A 27,291-nucleotide genomic window follows, 5' to 3' on the forward strand; every position below is an offset into this window, starting at 1 on the left:
AACTCCTCTACCTTCTCTCCTCTACCTGTCCTTCCTGAACAGTTTAGACCCATCCATGACAGTGCTCCAGTCATGTGAGTTACCCCACCAAGTCTCTTATTCCAGTCACATCATAGTTCCTTGACTGTGCCAGTACTTCCAATTCTTCCTGCTTGTTTCCCAGGCTTCTTGCATTCGTGTACAGGGACCTAACATAACTAGCCGATTGCCCTACTTTCTCAATATGAATCAGGAGGCCTCCCCTGTTGCACCCTCCTCCTTGTGTTTCCTCCCAGTATCCCGCTTCCCCACATACCTGAGAGCTTAGGTCTCCATCCCCCGGCAAACCTAGTTTAAAGCCCTCCTCACCAGGCTAGCAAGCCTGCCTGCAAAGATGCTCTTCCCTCTCTTCATTAGGTGGATGCCATCTCTTCCTAGCAATCCTCCTTCCTAGAACAACATGCCATGGTCGAAGAATCTAAAGCCCTCTCTCTGTTACCACCTGTGTAACCATGTATTTACTTCCACAATTTCATGGTCCCTACCTGGGTCTTTTCCTTCAACAGCAAGGACTGACGAGAAACGACTTGCACCTCAAACTCCTTTATCCTTCGTCCCAGAGCCACGTAGTCTGCAGTGACCCACTCAAGGTCATTCTTGGCAGTATCACTGGTGCCCACATGGAGAAGTAGGAAGGAGCAGCGGCCCGAGGGCTTGATCAGTCCGGGCAGACACTCCATCACATCCTGAATTCTGGCTCCAAGCAAGCAGCACATTTCAAGTTTCCCAGTCTGGACGGCAGATGGATGACTCCGTCCCCTTAGGAGGGAGTACCTGACCACCACCACCCGTCTCCTGCTCTTGGAAGTGGTGGTATGCTGCTAGCCTATGCACTACAATGGTGCCTGCTGAAGTTATTGCTGAGTGCAGTGGGAAAGTGTCCTACTGAGGAGGAAGTAATAAGGCTGTCATCCCGAGAAACCTTTGGGATAGGATTGCAGAGAGCCTCCATGGCAGTTTCACCAAGATCTCTCAGGAAGATTCAAGGAACATCCCTGTCTACATAACTGCTTCGCATGCCCTCCCCCATACTCACCTCCCCTGCCTTGCTTAACTCTAGAGGGCACTGAAAAGCAGATAATAATGCTACATCTTTGTTGCACCACGATCTCCTCTTGTACAAGTAAATTAATGAAAAGTTGATAGTTGTGTCCTGTTAAGATAGGAGCAACATCAGTATACCATTGTAATGGGAAATACAATGACACTATGTGACAGGGTTGGGCCAGATGGCTACAGGAGAGTAATAGAAGGCAGATATATTAGCCCCAGGTTAAGTAGGTCCCTTTTCACTGGGTAAGGTAACAGGGAAGGTTCCAGAACAATCAGGAACCTTCTGGAGACAATTAAGACAGACAGGCTGATTAGAATACCTGCAGCCAAACAAGAAACTGTTAGAATCAATTAAGGCAAGCTAATCAGGGCACCTGGGTTTAAAAAGGACCTCACCTCAGTTTGTGGTGTCCGTGTAAGGAGCTGGGAGCAAGAGGCACTAGGAGCTGAGAGTGAGAAAGCATACTGTTGGAGGACTGAGGAGTACCAAGCATTATCAGACACCAGGAGGAAGGTCCTATGTGAGGATAAAGAAGGTGTTGGGAGGAGGCCATGGGGAAGTAGCCCAGGGAGTTGTAGCTGTCGCACAGCTGTTCCAGGAGGCACTCCAGACAGCTGCATTCCACAGGGCCCTGGGCTGGAACCCAGAGTAGAGGGCGGGCCCGGGGTTCCCCCCAAACCTCCCAACTCCTGGTCAGACACCAGGAGGGGGGGACCCGGACTGTGAGTTCACGAAAACGGCCAAACTAAGGGCAGCCGTAAAGCTCCAAGGAGAGCAAATCCGCCAATAAGTGCAAGACCCACCAAGGTAGAGGAGGAACTTTGTCACAACACTTACCTGAAGTTACTTCCCCTACATCGGGCTCACCCATGCTCGAAAGCTGGGACTGCAGTGGAATCTCAAACAGGTCCTGGCATAGCTGGACCCCCCCAGTTGCATGTTTTCCACCCTCTTCTTCCTCCACCTCCTCACTGTTCACGCCAGGAGCCTATGGCTCAGGCTCCTTGGAGGTATCCCTGGTAGTCTGTGGGGTGGTGATGGGGTCTCCGCATAGTATGGCATGTGGCTCTTTATAAAAGCAGCAGGTCTGCAGCTTGGCAATGGATTGGCTGTTGGCCTCCCTGGCCTTCTGATACACCTGTTGCAGTTCTTACACTTTCACACAGCATGGTGCTGGTCCCTGTCATACCCCTTCTCCTGCATCCTCCATACAATCTGCTCATGGATGTCCAGGTTCCTATTACTGGTCCGTAGCTGTGCCTGCAGAGCCTCTTCTCCCCACAGGCCCAGGAGATCCAATAGCTCGTCTACTCCAATCCAGAGTGTCTGGAGCACGTAACCGGCATGGTGAGCTAGGCAGTTGCACACAATAGAGAGCTGCTCGGTGTGCTTGTCAAGCCAGATAATCAAGAAAAGACATTTCAAAAATTCACAGGGCTTTAAAGAGGTGGTGGGGAGCCTTCCAGTCTCTGTGACCCCTGGGCAGTGGAGTTCACAATCGTGATCAGAGCGGTCAGTGTCTGGCATTGTGGGAGAGCTGCTGGAGGACTGTTAGTGTAGACATAAGTAACGCAGTGTCTACATTCATGCTGCAGCCACCTCCATACACCAACCATGGCTCAGTGCCCCTTGGGGAAGTGGTGGTGCTGTGTTGCTGTAACAGGGTGCTTACATCAGTAGGACACATGCTTAAGTGTAGACACATGCACAACTAGGTCAACACAAGGCAGCTTAAAAGACCCAACTTTGCATGTAGACTAGGACTTCAAGTCCAGCAGAGTAATGAACTTATGTTCCCAGGCTCATTTTTTGAAGGTGTTGTGCAGGTTTCCTTTAAGGATGAGGACTGAGAGGTCAGACATGGAGAGATCACTTTGGGAAAGGCATTCCCCACAAGTGCCAGGGTGTTTTGGTCTTAACATTTTTCTGTGTGAGTTTGCCCACACTGGTGTTGTGGGGGCATTTGATGCATGGGATGAGGTATACCCCAGGTGTGATAGACATATGTAGGACCCATGGATCCTAAAAAGTGTTATGGTGGTACTGATCATCTTAACAGTGGAGCTATGTCTGTAGGTTTTGCATCCAGTTGTTCTGCCAGAGTTTGGTGCCTCTGAGTTGATGGGTCCTGGTCTGTGGGGAGCTTGCTTCTGATACTGCAGAGGTATTAATTGCCCATTTTGTTTAAAATGGTTTCTTGCAACGTGTTAACCCCTTATGTTTAATCTGTTCCACCTTGTATTTAGCTGCGACACTGAGGACCTTTCCCAGACCCGAAGAAGTCCTCCGTGCAGTTCTAGAACTTCTCTCTTCCACCAACAGAAACTGGTCCAGTAAAAGATATGACCTCACTCACCTAGTCTCTCTAATATCCTGGGACCAACACAGCTACAACACCACTGCAAATAAAAAATATTTTAACAAGCTAGAGGTGACTTATTGCAACCCTTGAGTGATAGGCAATTAGGAGTCACCAAGTCGCAGGAGCCCCCCACAAGCATGTACCCCTGAAGGTAGGGAGCTATCCTCAGAGTTTTAAGAGCTTTTAAAGGGGCAAACAGAGGGAAGGCAGCAGCACAAATTTCCTAGATCTTAGCCTCACTAACCCGATGATGCCAACTTACCAACACGTCTATCCCAATGTGAATAACATTCTTCAGGTAGCCCAACAGCTTGTGAGCTTTCACCAGGTCCACACTGGGCGGGTCCTGCAGGGGGCGATATCCCTCCACCGGATAAGTGCTGGAGTGTTAAGAAAAGTCTACTAGCCAGAATGCAACAGAAGACCTGCACCATTGGCTCTGCAAGGAGACTGCCATGCATGTGCTGTATTATACAGTCCATATATTCTCTGGTCAGAACTTGAGGCCACCCCATGCTTTCCAGTCTGTGTGCCAAGCAGGGAACTAGGGTGACCAGACAGCAAGTATGAAAAATTGGGACGGGGGTGGGTGGGTAATAGGAGCCTATATAAGAAAAACACCCAAAAATTGGGACGGTCCCTATAAAATCAGGACATCTGGTCACCCTACAGGGAACAGACATTCCAAGAGGCCACAAGGAAGTACAAGTATTTCAGACTTTGCTCACTAAAGTACCTCTGGGATCATCAGGCCCGAGAGCCACGCAGCTATGGGCTGCCATTCCCAACCCTCCCACCAACACGTGAGGCACTTTTGCCATGCCAGAAGATACATTAGAGTGCCCTCAGCCCGGAGGGGAGGATGGGAAGGGCCGGTAGCAAAGGGGACCCACACTCCTGGCCCCCTTGGGACTTCTACACTTTGAGTAAGATACAGTGAAGGGATCTTGGCACTCAAGAGCAGTCAGCCCACAGTTGAGGCAGCATTAGACCCACTTCACTTCAGAGCAAGTGGAACACCCCCAGTACAGGAGAAGGCACTTCGTACTGCCCACCCTGCTTAGCTTCCGGCCCAAGGGATGGCGAAGAGCACATCTGAGCAGGACAAGTGAGGGCAGGATCGTGGATTGCAGAGTTTGGCCTGTGCACTCAGCACCCCTCACCCAGAATGGTCTAGGTACCGGTTGTTCTTCCCCCAGGCTTATTGTGAAAGGATATCGGAGTGGGCGGCTGCCAAAGTTAAAAGCGACTGATTCTTTGAAGGAGAGGCTGATAGCGGGGAAGTATGCCATGCCAGCTCCCCTGGTGATGTTATCGAAAGCTGTTCCCAGAGATACACCATTCCTGAAAGAAGAGACAGCCCCACTGGGGTTTAACCAGCCTGGAAGAGGTTAGTGGTTCATCCACCTCAGAGACCATGTTTGGAGGAGGAGGCAACAGACCACGGGCTTCTCTTATTTACTATGATCACACAGCGAAGGGCAGATGTGCACTGGCAGATTCGGAAATCAGCACCAAGGACCCATGAATCCACACCAGACGTGTGCTCCAGAATCCCATTCAGAAAATGTGTCTCTAGCCCTTTTAATGCTGAGGTAACCCTGAAAACATGAATGGAGTGTGAAGCAATAATGGTATCCAAGACACCACAGATAACACGCAGAGGGTGTGATTTTCCCTGTTCCTCTATGTCAGTGCCCCACGGATCTCAGATTCCTCAGCCACAGCATTCAACTTCAGCTGTGGAATTCACCTGTGCTGTATCAGGCTACCCACATCCTGTTTCCTGTCCCCCTGCCTGGCTGGGACCTGTCTGCAGCTGCCTCTTGGGCCCCAGTGTATGCTCCCTGCACAGATCTATGGTGCCAGGCAATGGGGGTCAGAGAGGTAGAACTGGAGCCAGGCAACCAGAAGTGCAGCTGGAGCAGCCAGGCAGCTGCAGATGAGCTGCTGATGCTGGCTACAAAGTGCCCCCTCTCCAACACAGATTGGCAGGGCTGGGCATAATCAGTGCTGCCAAGGCCCCTGCAGTCAGCAAGCACAACAAGAACCCAGCATCAAAATCAAGCAAGTTATGCTGAAGAGGATTTTCTCCAGAGCCATGGCTGTGGACCTGGGAATGTGAGGGATACCACAGACAGACCATGTTACCAGTGCTATGGAATTCAGTCCCATTGTGCTACAGAGTGCTTGTGCCATGCCACCAGCATAAAGCTCACAGGACAGCTCACATGTGGCAGGGGCCTGGCCTGGGACAGGCATTGCAGGGTAAAACTTTGCTAACCTGTTTAGCAAGGAATACTGAAACGGACACACCTGGGTGAAGGACGTTCCCTCCAGTAGGGGTCCTGAACCTACCCGGACTCCAGCAGGGCCTGGTCTGCAGATGCTGGGCACCCACAGCGCCCCTGAACTCTCAACAGCAGCCCCTCCATAGGCTTTACTTTTCAGGACCAGAAAGTGCCCTGCGCTTGGCTCACCAGGTCCAGCAGCAATGTGTTCCCATGGTGCCACTGCCAGGTGTTACAGTGGCAGTTCCCAGCAGGAGGAAGCAAACCCTGGTGCCAATGTTACCAATGGTTTCAGAGTAACAGCCATGTTAGTCTGTATTGGCAAAAAAAGAAAAGGAGTACTTGTGGCACCTTAGAGACTAACTAATTTGAGCATAAGCTTTTGTGAGCTACAGCTCACTTCATCGGATGCATAAAGTGGAAAATACAGTGAGGAGATTTATATACACACAGACCATGAAAAAATGGGTGTTTATCATACACATTGTAAGTAGAGTGATCACTTAAGATGAGCTATTACCAGCAGGAGAGTGGGGTGGGGGGAGAAAAAACCTTTTGAAGTGATAATCAAGGTGGGCCATTTCCAGCACATTTCCAGGAGTTAACAAGAACGTCTGAGGAACAGTGGAGGAGGGGGAGGAATAAACAAGGGGAAATAGTTTTCCTTTGTATAATGACTCAACCACTCCCAGTCTCTATTCAAGCCTAAGTTAATTGTATCCAATTTGCAAATTAATTCCAATTCAGCAGTCTCTCGTTGGAGCGAAATAGGGGAAAAGCAGCATCACTTGCCCCATAACCTCAGCCGTGCAGAACACAATGCCATCCACAGCCTCAGAAACAACTCTGACATCATAATCAAAAACGCTGACAAAGGAGGTGCTGTCGTCATCATGAATAGGTCGGAATATGAACAAGAGGCTGCTCAGCAGCTCTCCAACACCACTTTCTACAAGCCATTGCCCTCTGATCCCACTGAGGGTTACCAAAAGAAACGACACCATCTGCTCAAGAAACTCCCTGAAAAAGCACAAGAACAAATTCACACAGACACACCCCTGGAACCACGACCACGGGTATTCTATCTGCTACCCAAGATCCATAAACCTGGAAATCCTGGGCGCCCCATCATCTCAGGCATTGCCACCCTGACAGGAGGATTGTCTGGCTATGTAGACTCCCTCCTCAGGCCCTACGCTACCAGCACTCCCAGCTATCTTCGAGACACCACTGACTTCTTGAGGAAACTACAATCCATCGGTGATCTTCCTGAAAACACCATCCTGGCCACTATGGATGTAGAAGCCCTCTACACCAACATTCCACACAAAGATGGACTACACATCTACCAATGTGATATATGCCATCATGTGCCAGCAATGCCCCTCTGCCATGTACATTGGTCAAACTGGACAGTCTCTACGTAACAGAATAAATGGACACAAATCAGATGTCAAGAATTATAACATTCATAAACCAGTCGGAGAACACTTCAATCTCTCTGGTCACTCGATTTCTGACCTAAAAGTGACTATTCTTCAACAAAAAAACTTCAGAAACAGACTCCAACGAGAGACTGCTGAATTAGAATTAATTTGCAAATTGGATACAATTAACTTAGGCTTGAATAGAGATTGGGAGTGGTTGAGTCATTATACAAAGGAAAACTATTTCCCCTTGTTTATTCCTCCCCCTCCTCCACTGTTCCTCAGACGTTCTTGTTAACTCCTGGAAATGTGCTGGAAATGGCCCACCTTGGTTATCACTTCAAAAGGTTTTTTCTCCCCCCACCCCACTCTCCTGCTGGTAATAGCTCATCTTAAGTGATCACTTTCCTTACAATGTGTATGATAAACACCCATTTTTTCATGGTCTGTGTGTATATAAATCTCCTCACTGTATTTTCCACTTTATGCATCCGATGAAGTGAGCTGTAGCTCACAAAAGCTTATGCTCAAATAAATTGGTTAGTCTCTAAGGTGCCACAAGTACTCCTTTTCTTAATGTTACCAATGTAATTAGGAGGGAGGGGCCATAAGCTCTTCCCATTCCAACCGGGAAGTTAAGGGCTTGTCTACACAGCCCCCCATGTGGGCTACAGGTGTGCAAACCGCAGCAGGCACTGAAGTGCTGTGATGTAACTGCACTGGACACTGCTGACATGAACTTAGCCCTGCCATGAGTGCAGGAGACTGGACTAGATGACCTCTCGAGGTCCCTTCCAGTCCTGTGCTTTCATGATTCTATTTCACATTAACATAGTCTTGTGTGCAGAGCAAACTAGGCACCTTGTACTTCATGCCGGCAGCATCCACACAGCAGCTACAGCGCAGCACTGTGGTGCACACTGCAGTTCACACACCTGCAGTCTGTTCTACTCCACAGCCTTAGAGCATCTTCTCCACAAAGCACCTGCATTCAGTCCTTGCTGCGCATCAGAAACGCCCACCACTTGCTGGACTCCCCTCCTCTGGCCGGCACCCAGCAGCAACTTGCTCCACACCAGAGATTCTCATGCCCTGGAGAGAATACTGCCACGCTCCACTGGGCCTGCTGTGCCAATCAACCAGCTGTCTTAGAGCCAAGCCCAGCAACCCCCAACTTGCCCTGGCCCCGGAGAAAAAGGGGGGTGAGTGTTCTGCCCACCTGCCAGCAGGTGCCTCACAGGAACAGGAGTGCAGGCTGTTACACCGTAAGCGCCCCAGAAGAGGGAGCTCATCTACCCTCCATTACACAGCTGCCTGGGCTTGAGTTTAAAGGTGACCTTTGAAGGATTTTTTTTTTTTTTAAATGAGGTTATCTATTGGAAAGCAGCAAAAAAGGCCGAAAGGCAGCCTGCAAGGGTTCCCCCACCAACATCCCTCCCCCAGGCTGGACGGCTTGGGGGGGTCTGGGTGGTGTATTTGGAGCTCTCACCCTTTAATCAGAGGGCTGGGGATAGACTCTTTAACAAAGAGTTACTGAAGATTAATGCTGCTGTAAACTGAACAGCTGTTTGACAGTCTGACTCAACTTTCACTCTCCGGCCTCACACACTGTTATTTTATTTGCTCTCCAACCCCAGAGTCTTCCAGGCTAGACATGAACAGAATTTCTTACGGAAAACACAAGCAGAAAAAAGCATTTCTGAAGATACCTTTCAGGCTCTCTGTAGCCACCAGAGAGTGCAAAGAATAAGCCCCATTCGGAGTCTGCTTTGCAGCTCCCTTTAACAGCTAATTCCAGCGCTCTCCTACGTCTAGTTCTCTAGCTTTGTACCAGCCTTTTAGAAGTTTAAAACCAACATCTGACGCAGACTTGCCCTTTCCATTAGCACAGCCCTTCTGCTCACCACTTTGCATGCCTGCAGCAGCTCTGCATCCGTCACACAGCTACTGCTGCAGCGGACTCCAAAGCAGCATCTCTCCCATTCATTTAGTGGAATGGGGCAGGGGAAGTTTTCACAAGTGCAATATTGCAATGGTGCAGAACTCCATGCAGTGCCACAGACACCTGACCCAGAACCCTGAGAACCTGAGTGATTCCCCACCACGTCTAGCCTGCCTGGTGGCACTGCCCCCCTCCTAGGGGCACAGCCTGAATCCCTGGGCTGCTTTAACTACAAGGTTAAGCTGGCTCCCACACACACACAAACCTCTGACCTACATATGACAGAGCTTAAGTGAGCTGTAGCTCACGAAAGCTTATGCTCAAATAAATGTGTTAGTCTCCAAGGTGCCACAAGTACTCCTTTTCTTTTTGCGGAGACTAACACGGCTGCTACTCTGAAACCCGGTCCAGCTAGCTCATCTGGGGCTATAGGCTAAAGCCCAGGTACTGCTTTCACTTGGGCTTGTAACCCACCCAGTTTGCAGTACGGAAGCAGGTTCATGCCAATGGTACTCCAATACCTTCCCAAAATTCCTCATGTGCCAAGGACAGACAAGTTCTCCCATGACTCACTGCAAAACTATCATAGCATCTCAGCTTACTGCACTGCTAAGAACCATAAGAACCCCAGTAGTCCTAGCAACACATTTGGAGGAGTGCAGCACCAGTGTTCCCTCTAATTTTTCCCCCACGCATGTGCAGAATGAATGATGTGTCACACATCACCTCCATATTGGTGCACATAACAAAATTCATGTGGTGGGGGTGGGGCTGAGGGGTTCAGAGTGTAGGGGCTCTGGCTGGGGTTTCAGGCTTTGGGGTGAGGCCAAGGATGAGGGGCTTGGGGTGCAGGACAGGCTGCCCCAGGGCTACAGTGGGGAAAGAGGACTTCCCCGAGCTCTCTCCCCACAGCAGCATGTGGGCTGGGGAGAATAGGCGCCTCTCCACCAGTCACGGCAGGCCTGGGGCTGGGGCCAGCGGGGAGGGGCGCCTCTCCCCCAGCCGTGGCAGGCCCGGGGCTGGGTTGCAGCCAGCAGGGAGGGGCGCCTCTCCCTCAGCCACGGCAGGCCCAGGGCCAGGGTCAGCAGGGAGGGGGAGCCTCTTCCCTGGCTGCAGCAGGCCTGGGGCTGGGGGAGAAGCATCTCTCCCTGCCACCGCCCTGAGAGGTGCTTAATAGGCTGCTGTGCGGCTGCGCAGCTTAGAGGTAACTTAGGTGTGGACCCAATAACTTGACCAGGTCTTCACAGTGTGGCTCCTCACATTGGAGGGGGAGGGATAGCTCAGTGGTTTGAGCATTGGCCTGCTAAAGGCCAGGGTTGTGAGTTCAATCCTTGAGGGGGCCATTTAGGGATTTGGGGCAAAAATTGGGGATTGGTCCTGCTTTGAGCAAGGGGTTGGACTAGATGACCTCCTGAGGTCCCTTCCAACCCTGATATTCTATGATCTGGGCTAGGTTAACCCAAGCACCATTCACCTGTGTTAGCTCTGCACCAAAGATAGAGCCTTTAAGTCATGCTCAGAAGTAAACCATTTGGGTTCCATGACGATTAGGAGTATAAGTACCCTATCAATCTGCTACTTTGGCCAAGGGTTCAGCCATGGGAGTACAATATTCCTGGTGATTGCCAGGAGAAGCTCATCCAAGGCCTGGCAGCATCTGCTGAGAATAGAGGAAAGAGGAACATTTACACTAAGCAGGGCTAGTCAATGCAACAGGGGGCCCTGCAAAGATGCTTACAGGCAGAAAGCAATGGTCCCCTCATCCAGGTCTATCAGACAGCTGACGATGTCTCCTGCCGCCCAGGACTGCACAAAGAGAAGGAAAAGGTTTAGAGGCTTATCCAGGTGTTCGACCAGCTTCCCACTGGATATTCCCAAACCAGAGCAGGACCAGATACCTATCCCAGACTCTTGGACTGGGAAGAAAAGAGCTGGCCAAAACATGGGTTTTCTGGTTCATGGGAAATTTTGCATTTTTGCAATTTGGTTTCATTACGAAAAGGAATGAATCCAAATTTTTCTAAGTGTTCCATGAACCAGAAATCCCCGCCCCGGCAATTCATTTCAGTAACACTGACACATTTCCAAAACAAACACTAGTGTCAGTTTAGGGAGCCCGCTGGCCATGAGTCTGGAAGCCCTGGGGGTCCCTGGCCCAGGGTAGTCCACATAGCAGTGCTCTCACAGATCCCGAGAGAGTGTCTCAGGGCTTCCCAGCTCCTGGTTTCTCAGCAGGCACTTTGGGAAGCCCTGTAAGTCTGGGCTCAATCCAAGGTTCTCAGGAGCTTCCAGGCTGCCCTAGAGCCAGACACCATGGAAAACAGGGGTCCCTCGCCTCAGGGCAGTCTGTACAGTGGGACACTCTGCCTCCCAGAGCTGGTGGGGGAACACCTAGCTCCTAGGCACTGTGTCTCAGCAGCCCCCCAGAAAAGCTTGTGTCAACATCACTTGCAGAAAGCGAAGCTGGCAAGAGCCTTCCAAAGACAAAAACACACCCAAGCACTTGTGGGTGAACACTTTTCGAAAGTGATCACTCTATATCCAACCTCTGAGTCTTCATCCTCAAACAAGCCTGCACAATTCCTTCAAAAGACAAGCCTGGGAGCTTAAATTCATAACTTTGCTAGGCTCTAAAAATCACGGACTGAATAGACACACTGGATTTATGGCTTATTACAATAATCTATAACCCACTACCAACCTCCCCCAGCTGCTTCTCATGCCCTTCCTTTCCTCCCTATGAATGGTGGGCTGTTAACGGGTCACTTCACCTTGATTGGTCCCTTGAAATGTGTTAACTACTTCAACAATCTGTTCCACCTTGTATTTAGCTGTGGCACTTGGTGTACATTTCAGAGACCTGAGAAGCTTGTCTCAGTCCCCAACAGAAATTGGTCAATAAGAGATTACCTCACCCACCTTATCTCCCTAAGGCTGAGCCCTGCAGGCAGGCACAGCCAGGAGCATTCATTCTGACATTCCTGACTGAAATCAGAAGTTTTCAGTTTTGCAAAGAGAGCAATTTCGGTTGTTTTCCAACAAACCTTTTTTGGTCAGGTCTAGAGAGAAAAGCACGGGACATCTCCTTCCCACAAAAGCTCACACAGCATCGTCAGCCACCTCTGCACAGTTGTGCACACAACACTCAGAGGCTCTCCTAGTTGGCCATTACTAGGTTTACATGTAGGACCGTGGCTGTGTCAGACCCACAAACCCAGCAGAATTAGCCACAGGGCAGCAGCATCGTTTAACAAGGAGCAAACCAAATGGTGCCCTCCTGAGAACAATAGCAGTACCAAGCTGGGGTTCATTCCCATGAGCAGCTGCTCAGTGAACTGAACTAGATGGCCAAGCAGCTGGGTCCGAATACGTAGGTGCTGTAAGGGTGCAGTGTGCTACCAGGAGCATAGATCAGTGATCATCAGGCTGTCTGCATCCTCGAGCTCACCTGGGGCTGGCCCCTTGTTTCGCCAAACCACTCACGAGTGTTTTACAAAGTCCAGGAAAGAGACTTGTCAGATACAGGGAGCAAACGGAGCCACCTACTTCCTTCCCTTTTAAAGGGAACATGGCTCTGCTAGCTCTTCTCTTCCCCTGCCCAAAGGAAAGAATAGCTCTTCCCCAGCTGGCATTCACAATGATGGGGTTCAGTGTGGTTTGAGAGCAGCACTGCCTCTCTGGGCTCTGCTGACTGCTGCACACCCTCCTGCAGAGCCAGCTCCTCTCAACACCTCCATGTCACTGCCGATACCAATTAAGGCTTCTGCAGAACTCATCACTGCAGCTGGGGAATGCTAGACCATGCAGTCATAGTGCTCCACTAGCAACCTAACCTGTGACCTGGTGGAAAGGCCCAAAAGCAAAGGAGAGCTCCCTCTTGGCAGCCACTGAGCGCAGGCACTTACTTTACCGTAGTTGGTGGTGGTGACATTCCACTTGCGCACCCTGTTTCCATCATATGCATATGAATCCGGAGTGTCTCCAACCCCCTCCTGCACAGAGAAGAGACCAAGAATAGAGTCAAGCTGACTGGGCACAAGAAGCCCAGCTCAAGCACCTCACACCCAGACATCAGGAATCATAACGTTCAAAAACCGGTAGGAGAACACTTCAACCTCTCTGGCCACTCAGTAAAAGATTTAAGGGTGGTAATTTTGCAACAGAAAAGCTTCAAAAACAGACTCCAACGAGAAACTGCTGAGCTTGAATTAATATGCAAAGTAGATACCATTAACTTGGGTTTGAATAGAGACTGGGAGTGGCTGGGTCATTACTCATATTGAATCTATTTCCCCATGTTAAATATCCTCACACCTTGTCAACTGTCTAAATGGACCATCTTGATTATCACTACAAAAGTTTTTCTCCTGCTTATAATAGCGCATCTTAATTAATTAGCCTCTTACAGTTGTACGGTAACTTCCACCTTCTCTGTGTATGTGTGTGTGTATATATATATACACGGTCTCCCACAGTATTCTTGTCAGCAAGTAAAGAAGTATGGGCTGGATGAATGCACTATAAGGTGGGTAGAAAGTTGGCTAGATTGTCGGGCTCAACGGGTAGTGATCAATGGCTCCAGGTCTAGTTGGCAGCTGGTGTCAAGTGGAGTGCCCCAGGGGTCGGTCCTGGGGCCGGTTTTGTTCAATATCTTCCTAAATGATCTAGAGGATGGTGTGGATTGCACTCTCAGCAAATTTGCGGATGATACTAAACTGGGAGGAGTGGTAGATACGCTGGAGGGCAGGGATAGGATACAGAGGGACCTAGACAAATTGGAGGATTGGGCCAAAAGAAATCTGATGAGGTTCAATAAGGAGAAGTGCAGGGTCCTGCACTTAGGACGGAAGAACCCAATGCACAGCTACAGACTAGGGACCGAATGGCTAGGCAGCAGTTCTGCAGAAAAGGACCTAGGGATTACAATGGATGAGAAGCTGGATACGAGTCAGCAGTGTGCCCTTGTTGCCAAGAAGGCCAATGGCATTTTGGGATGTATAAGTAGGGGCATAGCGAGCAGATCGAGGGACGTGATCGTTCCCCTCTATTCGACATTGGTGAGGCCTCATCTGCAGTACTGTGTCCAGTTTTGGGCCCCACACTACAAGAAGGATGTGAGTAAATTGGAGAGAGTCCAGCGAAGGGCAACAAAAATGATTAGGGGTCTGGAACACATGACTTATGAGGAGAGGCTGAGGGAACTGGGGTTGTTTAGTCTGCAGAAGAGAAGAATGAGGGGGGATTTGATAGCTGCTTTCAACTACCTGAGAGGTGGTTCCAGAGAGGATGGTTCTAGACTATTCTCAGTGGTAGAAGAGGACAGGACAAGGAGTAATGGTCTCAAGTTGCAGTGGGGGAGGTTTAGGTTGGATATTAGGAAAAACTTTTTCACTAGGAGGGTGGTGAAACACTGGAATGCGTTACCTAGGGAGGTGGTAGAATCTCCTTCCTTAGAAGTTTTTAAGGTCAGGCTTGACAAAGCCCTGGCTGGGATGATTTGATTGGGGATTGGTCCTGCTTTGAGCAGGGGGTTGGACTAGATGACCTCCTGAGGTCCCTTCCAACCCTGATATTCTATGATTCTCTCTCTCTCTATATATATATAGTGACAAAGTTCCTCCTCTACCTTGGTGGGTCTTGCGCTTATTGGCGGATTTGCTCGCCTTGGAGCTTCACGGCAGCCCTGAGCTTGGCCGTTTTTCTGAACCCACAGTCGAGGTCGACTCCTCCTGTGTCTGACCAGGAGTTGGGAGGTTTGGGGGGAACCCAGGCCCGCCCTCTACTCCGGGTTCCAGCCCAGGGCCCTGTGGAATGCAGCTGTCTGGAGTGCCTCCTGGAACAGCTGTGCGACAGCTACAACTCCCTGGCCTACTTCCCCATGGCCTCCTCCCAACACCTTCTTTATTCTCACCATAGGACCTTCCTTCTGTGTCTGATAATGCTTGTACTCCTCAGTCCTCCAACAGTCCGCGTTCTCACTCTCAGCTCCTAGTGCCTCTTGCTCCCAGCTCCTCACATGTGCACCACAAATGTGAAATCCTTTTTAAACCCGGGTGCCCTGATTAGTCTGCCTTAATTAATTCTAACAGCTTCTTGATTGGCTGCAGGTGTTCTAATCAGCCTGTCTGTCTTAATTGTCTCCAGAAGGTTCCTGATTGTTCTGGAACCTTCCCTGTTATATTACCAGGGAAAAGGGACCTACTTAACCTGGGGCTAATATATCTGCCTTCTATTACTCTCCTGTAGCCATCTGACCCGACCCTGTCACTATATATCTTCTTGCTATATGTTCCATTCTATGCATCTGATGAAGTGGGCTGTAGCTCATGAAAGCTTATGTTCTAATAAATTTGTTAGTCTCTAAGGTGCCACAAGTACTCCTGTTCTCTTCACACCCAGAGGGGCAGCCACTGCAATGGAAGCGAAGCCACAAGGTAGAGAAAATGGGCTTTCTGGCGCTCAGCAGCATGCGCACTCTGCTATGGGCAGGAGGACAGCATTGGACCATAATTCTAGTAGTTCACACACACAGCCCCCAGATCTATGGTCACCTGTAATCCTCCCACGGCAGCAGCAGATTGCCCTCTGCACTCCCACAGCGCCTGCAAAGATCCTGTTACTCAGCGGCACTTTCACTCCCACTTCCTATGCCTTTTTACAGACCACCGCCCCACTGACCTTCAGCCCAAACAAAAGAATAGGAGCAAACCATACACCCAACACTCTAGCCAGTGAGACACCACCAGCTGCTCCCTGTCCCCCCTGCCTTGCCAATCACACATCAATATTCAAGGACACACTGAAAACAGGCAGGCCAGACTCCAAGTGAAACAAACAGCCCCCAAATGCCTGGCAAGAGTTTACCAGGCTCTGCTTATGCCAGCCTGAGAAGCCATGTAGCACCTATTGGCAAGAACCATGTTGAGGCCCAGATGCCATGAATGTTCCCATCAGCCCTGTATATCATGCTAACAGGGTGCCAGAGGAAAGAGCAGAAGGGAGAGCCTATGTAATCTGAGATGCAGCATTTGCTGTCCCCAGTTGTGTATCCAGCATGAGCACATAACACACAAGGGATTTGGAGGGCATCTGCACTGTACCCTAGTCTGCAACTGCAGCAGAAATAGCTTTTATGAGGTCTATTATTTCATGAAGATCTGACATTTACAGTGTGCACATGTGCTGGGAAGCAACTTTAGCGCACCAAGACAACAGAACACGCCCCCCACCTCGGCATGCAGGCCAGGAACAGGCTGCAGAGCTGTGCAGTTACAGTACCTCCTGATTAAACCTGCAGTTGAGAGTGCACCAGCCAATCTGCATGAGCCCTTGGGAGGAGATGAGCACCTCGTAGATCCATTTCCCTGGAAGAGAGGGGAGAGGAGCAGGGATGACAGAGCCAGACAGCACAAACTAAGAACTCAGTGCAGCAGAACAGCACGCAGAGACACTGCCATTGCAGGAGAGGATGTGATGTCCAGGGGACCTTAAGGTCAAGCCCAATCCCCTCTGCCAACTCCTCCCATTTGGTATCAGACAATGGTTTGCCTCCCTTCCATCCCCACAGACCGAGTGGAAGGATTGGGGTTTTAACAGCTTGAGGAGGCTGCAGCATATCAAACACCCTTGCCTCTCCAGCTGGGTAACCTGCAACTCCCTTCTGTCATGGCAGGCTCTCCAGCCACACCATCCGCTCACTGCACTTACCTTTATACACACAGGTCGTGGCCCTGATGGAGCCAAAGTTGCTATGGCCAATCACCTGAATGGAGGAACAAACAAAGGAGATTTGTACAGCTGAGGCAGGCCCACAGATTCCCCCAGCCCAGGCCCCACTACTGACACTTCCCACTGCATGCAGCCCAAGTCACAGGGGACACTTTTCCATTGTAAGTCAGGGAGACAGTTGCTATCAAAGGCAACATATCAATTGCCAGGATCCCAGGGTCTTCAGCAGCAAACAGTCTGGAGCTACCTGGATTGCATACATCCCATAATGCATGGTGTTTGCAAATACATTAGGAGCTTAGTAGGAGCTCAGCAGGACCACCAGGGCCCAGCAGCAATAGCCAAGTAGATATAGTTTGTTGCAGATGCTGCTGAGAGTACAAGGAGGAGCAGGGGAGATGTCTGGATCCTAGATAAGCCATGTGAAGCTAGGATGAAGTCACAGGTTCAGTATAGCCAGCCTGGAGACCAGGACTAGGGAGTACTTACTTCGGTTCCCACCCGGTTCTTTCCCGACACAGAGGAATGACAACCCATGCTCTAAGGTGCTCCTGATTTCAGGGCAGACAAGGAGGTGGGGGTTCAGGGAGTGACAGGCAATTTACACACACATCAGTTTGACAACACACTCTAGATCCAGGGGAGGAGAGAGATGGGGTGGTGGCAAGCAAAGCAAGAAGGACCAAGGAGGAAGAACAAAGAGAGACTGAGACAGAGGTGTAAGCACGGGGCAAGGGACGCAAGGAGACAGTGAGGGGTAGGATTGCTGGGGCAGGTGGAGAATCAGCTAGATCCCAGCAGACTGGGCCACTTTGCTCTTTCAGTGAGTGTGCTGGGGGAGAAAAGGCTGCAGTAAGTGGAGGCAGCAGGGCTCAATGGGGGGCAGTGGGTTCAGTGAGTGGCAGGAAGCAGGGTTTATGGCCAATGGGATAGAGCAAGTGAAAGAGAAGAGAACAAGTCAGTGCAGTGATGGGGACTCCCACAGCACCATGGCAGGAGCAGAGGAAATAGGTGCTGGAAGTGAGCCAGGGAGCAAGAATGGACAACAGGCTATTGAAGGGAAGGATGAGGGAACTGCCTGGCCCCTGCTGCCCAGAGACCTCTGGTTACTCAAAGGCCCTGCATACTGCCTTTCATTTTTGTTTGATGCTTCACTGACTTAACCTGCAGCGCCTGGGTATCACAGAATACAGGCTAAGTGCAATGCAACCTCGAGGTGACTTAAAAAAACCCAACTGAGAACCACCCCAGAATCTCAAACCTCTGGACAACAGACTATGCAATAAAACCAGAGCAGGAGCAGCTTGCCTGAAATACAGTTTGAAGGCACTGCTAGAACTCCTCCTCTTGGAGAATCTGTTTCACTCAGGAGTATTACAGCCTCCCAGAGCGTCATTTAACAACACTCACCAAAATGGCGGCAGGGGGATTTGCTTTGAAGAACATGTTGCAAGAGGACAACACAGGCCTGAAGACAGACCTTTAAATCCCCACGGGCCATTCTACACACACTGTGCCCCTTGTCACACTCACCCCAAGTAGGTCATCATCAACCAGGAGGAGTCCCTCAAAACCACTGGTGTGGTCCAACACCACAGTAGAGGGACCAAGTCGCCCCTCTAATACCTGATCTGAAATGAGAGGTGCATGAAAGCCAGTCAGAGCAGCAGAGAAAGCCACGTGGCACTTGCAGTAAAAGTGTTTTGTGGACACCATGGTATAGACTAGAGAAGAACACCTGGATTCTGCAGCTGAGGAGGAGCAGTAGAACAGAGTTATTAGTATCAGATTATCAGCACTTCCAGGAGGCAGCGGGGAAGGGGGCTTAGGATGAAACTTAAACGGAAGTTCTCAAAGCAATGCATGATGTTTTAGCCATGCAGCACCCAAGTCACATGCCCAGTCTCATATAGCACCTGGAAAATTTACCCCAACAGTTTCAGTGGCTTCAAAACAGTCTGAAGGCCATCAAAGCTGAACTCCAAACCAAACATTAGACCAAACATTCCCATCTAGTGGTAGCAGGACACTTGCACAGTAGATATGGGCTCGTGACTAGATACATGAAGAGGCAAAGCATCACCTCTTATGGGCTGTGCTTTAATGACTGGGCGAGGGAACAAATGCCTCGGACCATGGCAGGTAAAAGCGTGGGGCTGAGGAAATTCAACAACAGCAGGGGAATGCATCAGAAGAATAAGCCACAGACTATCAACAAGCCTGCTTATTCCACTGGAGAATGGGACACTCCAGCTATTCTGCAATGTGAAGCCTCAGCAGCAAGGGCTTGCTATATCATTGCTAAGGAGATATATCCAACACACCTGCCCAAACAAGAGTTCACTGCATAATGAGTTTATCCATTCTTTGGAGCAAGCACCCACTATCCATCTGGAAACATGGTTGTTACAACTAAGAACTGATCTGTTGCAGGGTTAGCTCACAAGTGCTTAGAATGCAGGAGTTAAAGAGAGGATGAATCAGAACATAGGAAAGCAAGAACCAAGCTCATTTAGGAATCTGTCTCCCATGAGACTGATTTTTCTCCCAATAAGGCAGACAAGGAAGCTCCAAAAGGACCAGACACCCAATATCTCCTACCTCGACTGTCCTCTGCACCACTGTCCTCTGCCAGCAATTTGTCTAGGTGCTCCTGTAGGTTCTGGAATGTCAGTGGCTTCCTGGGAATAAAGAAGAGAGCCCTTCAGAACTCTGTGTCACCCAGGTTTAATGAGTTCACACCTTGGGTGGCTTGTAAGCCAGAGCTGCCTGACTGTCCCCACCATTATCCTTTGCTGCTCTTTGTAGTAAAGCTCACAGTAAGAAGTTCCACTTTTCTGTGTTACATATCATTAACCCAGGAACTTGAGGCAGACAGGCATGCTAGGATCAAAGGCTGAGATATGTGAATAAGAACAGTGTTTGCAGAGAGATAAGCTAAATTACCAAAGGCCCTCAACTCTTGGTGCTGATCATCAGCTGAGGTCAGAGGCAATCCTATGCGGAGTACTGTGAAACTGGCCAACTGCATTACTATTACCACAGTGCCTAGAGCCCCATTCATGGTCCAGGACCCCATTGTGTTAGGTGCTGTACAAACAGAGCAAAAAGGACAGTCCCTGCCCCAAAGAGCTGACAATCTAAATATAAAATGAGAGACGATGTAGACAGATGGGGATGCTCAAGGAAACAATGAGACAGTATTAATGAGATAGCTTTGCGGATGTTTAAGGGGAGCTCAGCCCAAGCACAGTACAGTCCACTACCAGAGAGCACAGCAGCCTAGAAGGACTGCTTCAATATGGCAAGTTCCATTAGCCAAGAGCTCTCTTTGTCTGCACCTGAGTTGAGGTGATAATGTACTGGGATCAGACTACAGTCTTCTACTTCTCAGCTCAAGTCCAGGGAGGCAGAGAGGAGAAAACCAAACAGAAGCCAGTTTGTTGGATCAATCACCCTTTCCTGCTCTGTCAGCCCTATGTCCTTAAGGCTCCAGTCAGCAGACAAAAGAATTGGAGTTCTGAAAACTGACACGCTAGTGCAAATGGAATATTCCAAGGCATGCTGGCTGGAAAGTGTGTGGCAAAGTAACATGAGACAGTCCTCTCTCCTCCCCCCATAACCTCAGCTTACCAACAGCCAAGAGGGCCCAACGTTATTTTTAGAGGTGATGACAGATCAGATGTGAGCTTTGAATCTAAGCATAGTGGGAGGAATGTGACCCCCGGCGCCTTTTAAACACAGCCAGCCAGAAAGAGGAACATTTCACCAGAGGGGCTCCACACCATTCCAACTGCAACTGTACCCACCCCGAGCCTACAGGCTTCCAGTGGTAAAGCTTAACACAAGAGTTACACAGCAAGAGGCCCCAGGATTCTGACCCACCGAATGTGAAGCAGAATTGAAAGTATACAAAGAATTTCAGTGCCACAGCTTGGTGTCTAGCTTTACTTTTGCCCTGCACAAGCAGTTTCCTTCAGAGGACACCTAATAATAAAGATACCAAGTATCAGAGAGGTAGCTGTGTTAGTCTGTATCCACAAAAACAACAAGGAGTCTGATGGCACCTTAAAAACTAACAGTGACTTCTGGGTACCCATTCCGCTCTGTCAATCTGTTTCCTCACTTCCCCAGGTGAGTATAGTAGTTTTAAAGGGACAGGGAGTGGCTGGCTCACTACAAAAGCAATTTTCCCTCTCTTGGTATTGACACCTCCTCATCAATTATTGGGAGCGGACCACATCCACCCTGACTAAATTGGCCTTCCACATTGATTCTCCACTTGTAAGTTAACTCCCTTCTCTTCATGTGCCAATAGATATTTATGCCTGTATTTGTAATTTTCACTCCATTCACCTGAAGTGGGTTTTTTACCCACGAAACCGTATGCCCAAATAAATCTGTTCGTCTGGTGCCACCAGACTCCTGGTTGTTTTTGTGGATACAGACTAACACGGCTACCCCTCTGATACTTGGTACCATGCAAGGCACTGAATTTAGCTGTATGAAATGGAAATCCATCAACTTCATGAAAAAAACTCAGATACAGACAGATATCATCTTCCTCTCCAAGTGCAAACAGATGGACATCATACAAAATGGACTGAAGGTAAAAAATCCATTGCAATGGACATACTACATTGACTATGGTGAGAGATTATGCCACACACTCTCAAAGAAACTGAGGAACCACCTGATCAGCATCCTGTACAGCAAACAGAAGATCAAGAATGAGCTCCCAAAACTAGAAACTCTCATACAAAACCAACCTTCCACACAAACTTCCACATGGCTGGACTTTACAAAAACAAGCCATTTACAACACATACTTCATAGAATCATAGAATATCAGGGTTGGAAGGGACTTCAGGAGGTCATCTAGTCCAACCCTCTGCTCAAAGCAGAACCAATCCCCAATTTTTGCCCCAGATCCCTAAATGGCTGCCTCAAGGATTGAACTCACAACTCTCCCCCACTTCTCAACAGAGGAAAAAGGACAGTAAACTACCTAAACTCCTACATGCCACAGGGAGCTACAACAGTGGTACTCTTAACTCACCCAACAATATTGTTAATCTATCCAACCACACACATAGCCCAGCAGAAGAGTCTGTCCTATCTCGGGGACTCTCTTGCTGCCCCACGCACATGATACAGTTCTGCAGTGATCTGGAAGCCTACTTTTGCCATCTCCGACTCAAGGAATATTTTCAACACACCACTGAATAGAGCAGTGACCTACAAGAATTCTCCTACCAACACTACAAGAAGAAGAATTCTGCGTGGACTTTGCCTGACAGTCAAAATGGAAGACTGGACTTTTACACAGACTGCTTCCGCAGACGTGCACACGCTGAAATTGTGAACAAACAGCATCACTTGCCCCATAACCTCAGCTGTACAGAACGCAACGTCATCCACAGCCTCAGAAACAACTCTGACATTATAATCAAAAGGGCTGACAAAGGAGATGCTGTCGTCATCATGAATAAGTCGGATTATGAACAGGAGGCTGCCAGGCAACTCTCCAACACCAACTTCTACAGGCCACTATCCTCCATTCCCACCAAGGAGTACCAAAAGAAACTACACCATCTGCTCAAGAAACTCCCTGCTACAGCACGGGAACAAATCTACAGACACACCCCTAGAGCCCCGACCACGGGTATTCTATCTGCTACCCAAGATCCATAAACCTAGAAATCCTGGACAACCCATTATCTCAGGCATTGGCACTCTTACAGCAGGATTATCTGGCCATGTGGACTCCTCAGACCGTACACTACCAGCACTCCTAGCTATCTTCTAGACACCACTGACTTCCTGAGGAAACTACAATGCATTGGTGATCTTCCTGAAAACAACATCCTGGCCACCATGGATGTAGAAGTTCTACACACCAATATTCCACACAAGGATGGACTACAAGATGTCAGGAACAGTATCCGTGATGAGGTCATGGCACACCTGGTGGCTGAACTTTGTGACTTTGTCCTCACCCACAACCATTTCAGATTTGGGGACAACTTATACCTTCAAGTCAGCGGCACTGCTATGGGTACCCGCATGGTCCCACAGTATGCCAACATTTTTATGGCTGACTTAGAACAATGCTTCCTTGGATCTTGTCCCCAAGCGCCCCTCCTCTGCTTATGGTACATTGATGACATCTTCATCATATGGACCCACGGGAAGGAGGCCCTTGAAGAATTCCACCTGGATTTCAACAATTTCCACCCCACTATCAACCTCAGCCTGGACCAGTCCACACAAGCGATCCAATTCCTGGACACTACCGTGCAAGTAAGTGATGGTCACATAAATACCACCTTATACCAAAAACCTACTGACCGCTATACTTACCTACATGCCTCCAGCTTCCTTCCAAGACATATCACACGGTCCATTGTCTACAGCCAAGTCCTAAGATACAACCACATTTGCTCCAATCCCTCAGACAGAGACAAACACCTACAAGATCTCTATCAAGCATTCTTAAAACTGTAATACCCACCTGCTGAAGTGAAGAAACAGACTGACAGAGTGAGATGGGTACCCAGAAGTCACCTACTACAGGACAGGCCCAACAAGGAAAATAACAGAACACCAGTGGCCATCACGTACAGTCCCCAGCTAAAACCTCTCCAGAGCATTATCAATGATCTACATCCTAGCCTGCAAAACGATCCCCCACTCTCACAGGCCTTGGGAGGCAGGCCCATCCTCACTTACAGACAGCCCCCAACCTGAAGCAAATACTCATCAGCAACTACACATCACACCACATAAACACTAACCCAAGAACCAATCCCTGTAACAAACCCTGTTGCCTTCTCTGTCTCCATATCTACTCTAGCGACACCGTCACAGGACCCAACACCACCAACCATGCCATCAGAGGCTCATTCACCTGCATATCTACAAATGTGATATATGCCATCATGTGCCAGCAATGCCCCTCTACCATGTACATTGGCCAAACCAGACAGTTATAGAACTGATCAATGAAATTGTTTTTAATTGTTCACTTTACTGATATAACTTCATAAATAAAGTTTTATGAATGAAACGACATTCATTCATAAAACCAAGTACCCCAATAACTGGCTTACTGAGTTTCACTTTCAATCCAATTGCTGCTTAAATCGCTGAAACTTACACTGTTTCAACAGTTTAGAAGTGTGAGCAACAAGGCTGATGTCGTGGTGGGAGTCTGCTATAGACCACTGGACCAGGGGGATGAGGTGGACGAGGCTTTCTTCCAGTAACTCACAGAAGTTACTAGATCACAGGCCCTGGTTCTCATGGGACACTTCAATCACCCTGATATCTGCTGGGAGAGCAATACAGTGGTGCACAGGCAAACCAGGAAGTTTTTGGAAAATGTAGGGGACAATTTCCTGGTGCAAGTGCTGGAGGAACCAACTAGGGGCAGAGCTCTTCTTGACCTGCTGCTCACAAACCGGGAAGAATTAGTAGGGGAAGCTAAAGTGGATGGGAACCTGGGAGGCAGTGACCATGAGATGGTCGAATTCAGGATCCTGACACAGGGAAGAAAGAAGAGCAGCAGAATACGGACCCTGGACTTCAGAAAAGCAGACTTTGACTCCCTCAGGGAACTGATGGGCAGGATCCCCTGGGAGAATAACATGAGGGGGAAAGGAGTCCAGGAGACCTGGCTGTATTTTAAAGAATCCTTATTGAGGTTACAGGGGCAAACCATCCCGATGTGTAGAAAGAATAGTAAATATGGCAGGCAACCAGCTTGGCTTAACAGTGAAATCCTTGCTGATCTTAAACACAAAAAAGAAGCTTACAAGAAGTGGAAGATTGGACAAATGACCAGGGAAGAGTATAAAAATATTGCTCGGGGATGCAGGAGTGAAATCAGGAAGGCCAAATCACACCTGGAGTTGCAGCTAGCAAGAGATGTTAAGAGTAACAAGAAGGGTTTCTTCAGGTATGTTAGCAACAAGAAGAAAGTCAAGGAAAGTGTGGGCCCCTTACTGAATGAGGGAGGCAACCTAGCGACAGAGGATGTGGAAAAAGCTAATGTACTCAATGCTTTTTTTGCCTCTGTCTTCACGAACAAGGTCAGCTCCCAGACTACTGCACTGGGCAGCACAGCATGGGGAGGAAGTGAAGAAGTGGTTCGGGACTATTTAGAAAAGCTGGACGTGCACAAGTCCATGGGGCCAGATGCGCTGCGTTCAAGAGCGCTAAAAGAGTTGGCGGATGTGATTGCAGAGCCATTGGCCATGATCTTTGAAAACTCATGGCAATCCGGGGAAGTCCCAGACGACTGGAAAAAGGCTAATGTAGTGCCCATCTTTAAAAAAGGGAAGAAGGAGGATCCTGGGAACTACAGGTCAGTCAGCCTCACCTCAGTCCCTGGAAAAATCATGGAGCAGGTCCTCAAGGAATCAATTCTGAAGCACTTTGAGAAGAGGAAAGTGATCAGGAACAGTCAGCAAGGATTCACCAAGGGCAAGTCATGCCTGACTAATCTAATTGCCTTCTATGAAGAGATAACTGGCTCTGTGGATGAGGGGAAAGCGGTGGACGTGTTGTTCCTTGACTATAGCAAAGCTTTTGACACAGTCTCCCACAGTATTCTTGTCAGCAAGTATGGGCTGGATGAATGGACTATAAGGTGGATAGAAAGTTGGCTAGATTGTCGGGCTCAACCGGTAGTGATCAATGGCTCCATGTCTAGTTGGCAGCTGGTATCAAGTTGAGTGCCCCAAGGGTCGGTCCTCGGGCCGGTTTTGTTCAATATCTTCATAAATGATCTGGAGAATGGTGTGGATTGCACCCTCAGCAAGTCTGCAGATGACACTAAACTGGGAGGAGTGGTAGATACGGTGGAGGGTAGGGATAGGATACAGAGGGACCTAGACAAATTAGAGGATTGGGCCAAAAGAAATCTGATGAGGTTCAATAAGGAGAAGTGCAGAGTCCTGCACTTAGGACGGAAGAATCCCATGCACCGCTACAGACTAGGGACCGAATGGCTCGGCAGCAGTTCTGCAGAAAAGGACCTAGGGGTTACAGTGGACGAGAAGCTGGATATGAGTCAACAGTGTGCCCTTGTTGCCAAGAAGGCCAATGGCATTTTGGGATGTATACGTAGGGGCATTGCCAGCAGATCAAGGGACGTGATCGTTCCCCTCTATTCGACATTGGTGAGGCCTCATCTGGAGTACTGTGTCCAGTTTTGGGCCCCACACTACAAGAAGGATGTGGAAAAATTGGAAAACATCCAGCGGAGGGCAACAAAAATGATTAGGGGACTCGAACACATGACTTATGAGGAGAGGCTGAGGGAACTGGGATTGTTTAGTCTGCGGAAGAGAAGAATGAGGGGGGATTGAATAGCTGCTTTCAACTACCTGAAAGGGGGTTCCAAAGAGGATGGATCTAGACTGTTCTCAGTGGTAGCTGATGACAGAACAAGGAGTAATGGTCTCAGGTTGCAGTGGGGGAGGTTTAGGTTGGATATTAAGAAAAACTTTTTCACTAGGAGGGTGGTGAAACACTGGAATGCGTTACCTAGGGAGGTGGTGGAATCTCCTTCCTTAGACAGTTTTAAGGTCAGGCTTGACAAAGCCCTGGCTGGGATGATTTAGTTGGGGATTGGTCCTGCTTTGAGCAGGGGGTTGGACTAGATGACCTCCTGAGGTCCCTTCCAACCCTGATATTCTATGATTATAACTTCTGCTCACTGTTTGCCATTCCTTACACTTGTCCACATTGTAATTCAAACTCCATTTTAACTTGTCCCAAACTCTATTTTTAAATGCTCACTCCATTTTGTAAAAGCTTGCTGCAACCTTCATTTTTGCAAAACCCTGCTGTAATCTTATTAGTTTAGTTTAGATGTGTGAATGAGGTATCCATGGATGATGGAATCAACCTCCAGCCCCAGCCTGTCCTGATGAAATAAAGTGTAAACACCAACGGCTGAAGATGCAGACAACAGCCCTGACAAAGCAAGAAGAGTCCACCCTAAAAAGAAAAGAACAAAAATACAACTGAAGAAACATCAAAGCCAGGTCCTAGGCTGAAAGTCATGTCTGCAATTGATGGGTGATCGATCACACCGAACCCAAAGGCAGTGTGACACAGTAAGAGCTATAGACTCTGGATTCAAACTAAAGCCTGCAAAAAAGGACGGATGAGATCTAAGATTTTGGAGGGTAACATTCTGCTGCCAACATGGAAGGGCATCGGTGGCATGCCCAACAGAGACCCAGCTCTTCCTTGTGCCCCGGCTTTCCTGGCCAGTTAGCCGCCACAAGCTACAAACCCAAGCTACAATTCAGGACTGGTAACTATACAGCAGCTGCAGAACATTTTTTTTTTTTTGGGGGGGGGGGGGGGGGGGGTGTTTAGATATTAGTTTATTGGTCATAAATCAAATTGTGTTATAATAAACGTGACATTTC

At 48.9% G+C, this 27,291-nt stretch overlaps 1 protein-coding gene across 12 annotated transcripts in view; it reads right to left on the minus strand.

The window, feature by feature from the left end:
* The window catches only part of RNF123 (ring finger protein 123), a 153,682-nt gene that overhangs the window by 115,784 nt on the left and 10,607 nt on the right, over nucleotides 1-27,291 (minus strand). For 8 of the 12 annotated variants that reach the window (XR_005226078.2, XM_043551121.1, XM_037903686.2 and 5 more), the window contains 8 exons: nucleotides 19,445-19,524; nucleotides 18,377-18,474; nucleotides 16,823-16,877; nucleotides 16,394-16,479; nucleotides 13,021-13,107; nucleotides 10,854-10,921; nucleotides 4,674-4,799; nucleotides 3,718-3,832 (listed from right to left, as the gene is read on the minus strand). Coding sequence is in view for 10 of the 12 variants with exons in the window: in XM_043551121.1 (XP_043407056.1) it covers nucleotides 3,718-3,832; nucleotides 4,674-4,799; nucleotides 10,854-10,921; nucleotides 13,021-13,107; nucleotides 16,394-16,479; nucleotides 16,823-16,877; nucleotides 18,377-18,474; nucleotides 19,445-19,524 (715 nt within the window). In the remaining 2 variants the exon portion in view is untranslated. Of the gene's footprint in view, nucleotides 1-3,717; nucleotides 3,833-4,673; nucleotides 4,800-10,589; nucleotides 10,706-10,853; nucleotides 10,922-13,020; nucleotides 13,108-16,393; nucleotides 16,480-16,822; nucleotides 16,878-18,376; nucleotides 18,475-19,444; nucleotides 19,525-27,291 lie in introns of those variants that run through there. The other 4 variants (XM_043551123.1, XM_037903689.2, XM_037903691.2 and 1 more) reach the window with 3 other exon arrangements.

The sequence above is a fragment of the Chelonia mydas genome, chromosome 7 (genome assembly GCF_015237465.2).
Source record: "Chelonia mydas isolate rCheMyd1 chromosome 7, rCheMyd1.pri.v2, whole genome shotgun sequence".
NCBI lineage: Eukaryota > Metazoa > Chordata > Testudines > Cheloniidae > Chelonia > Chelonia mydas.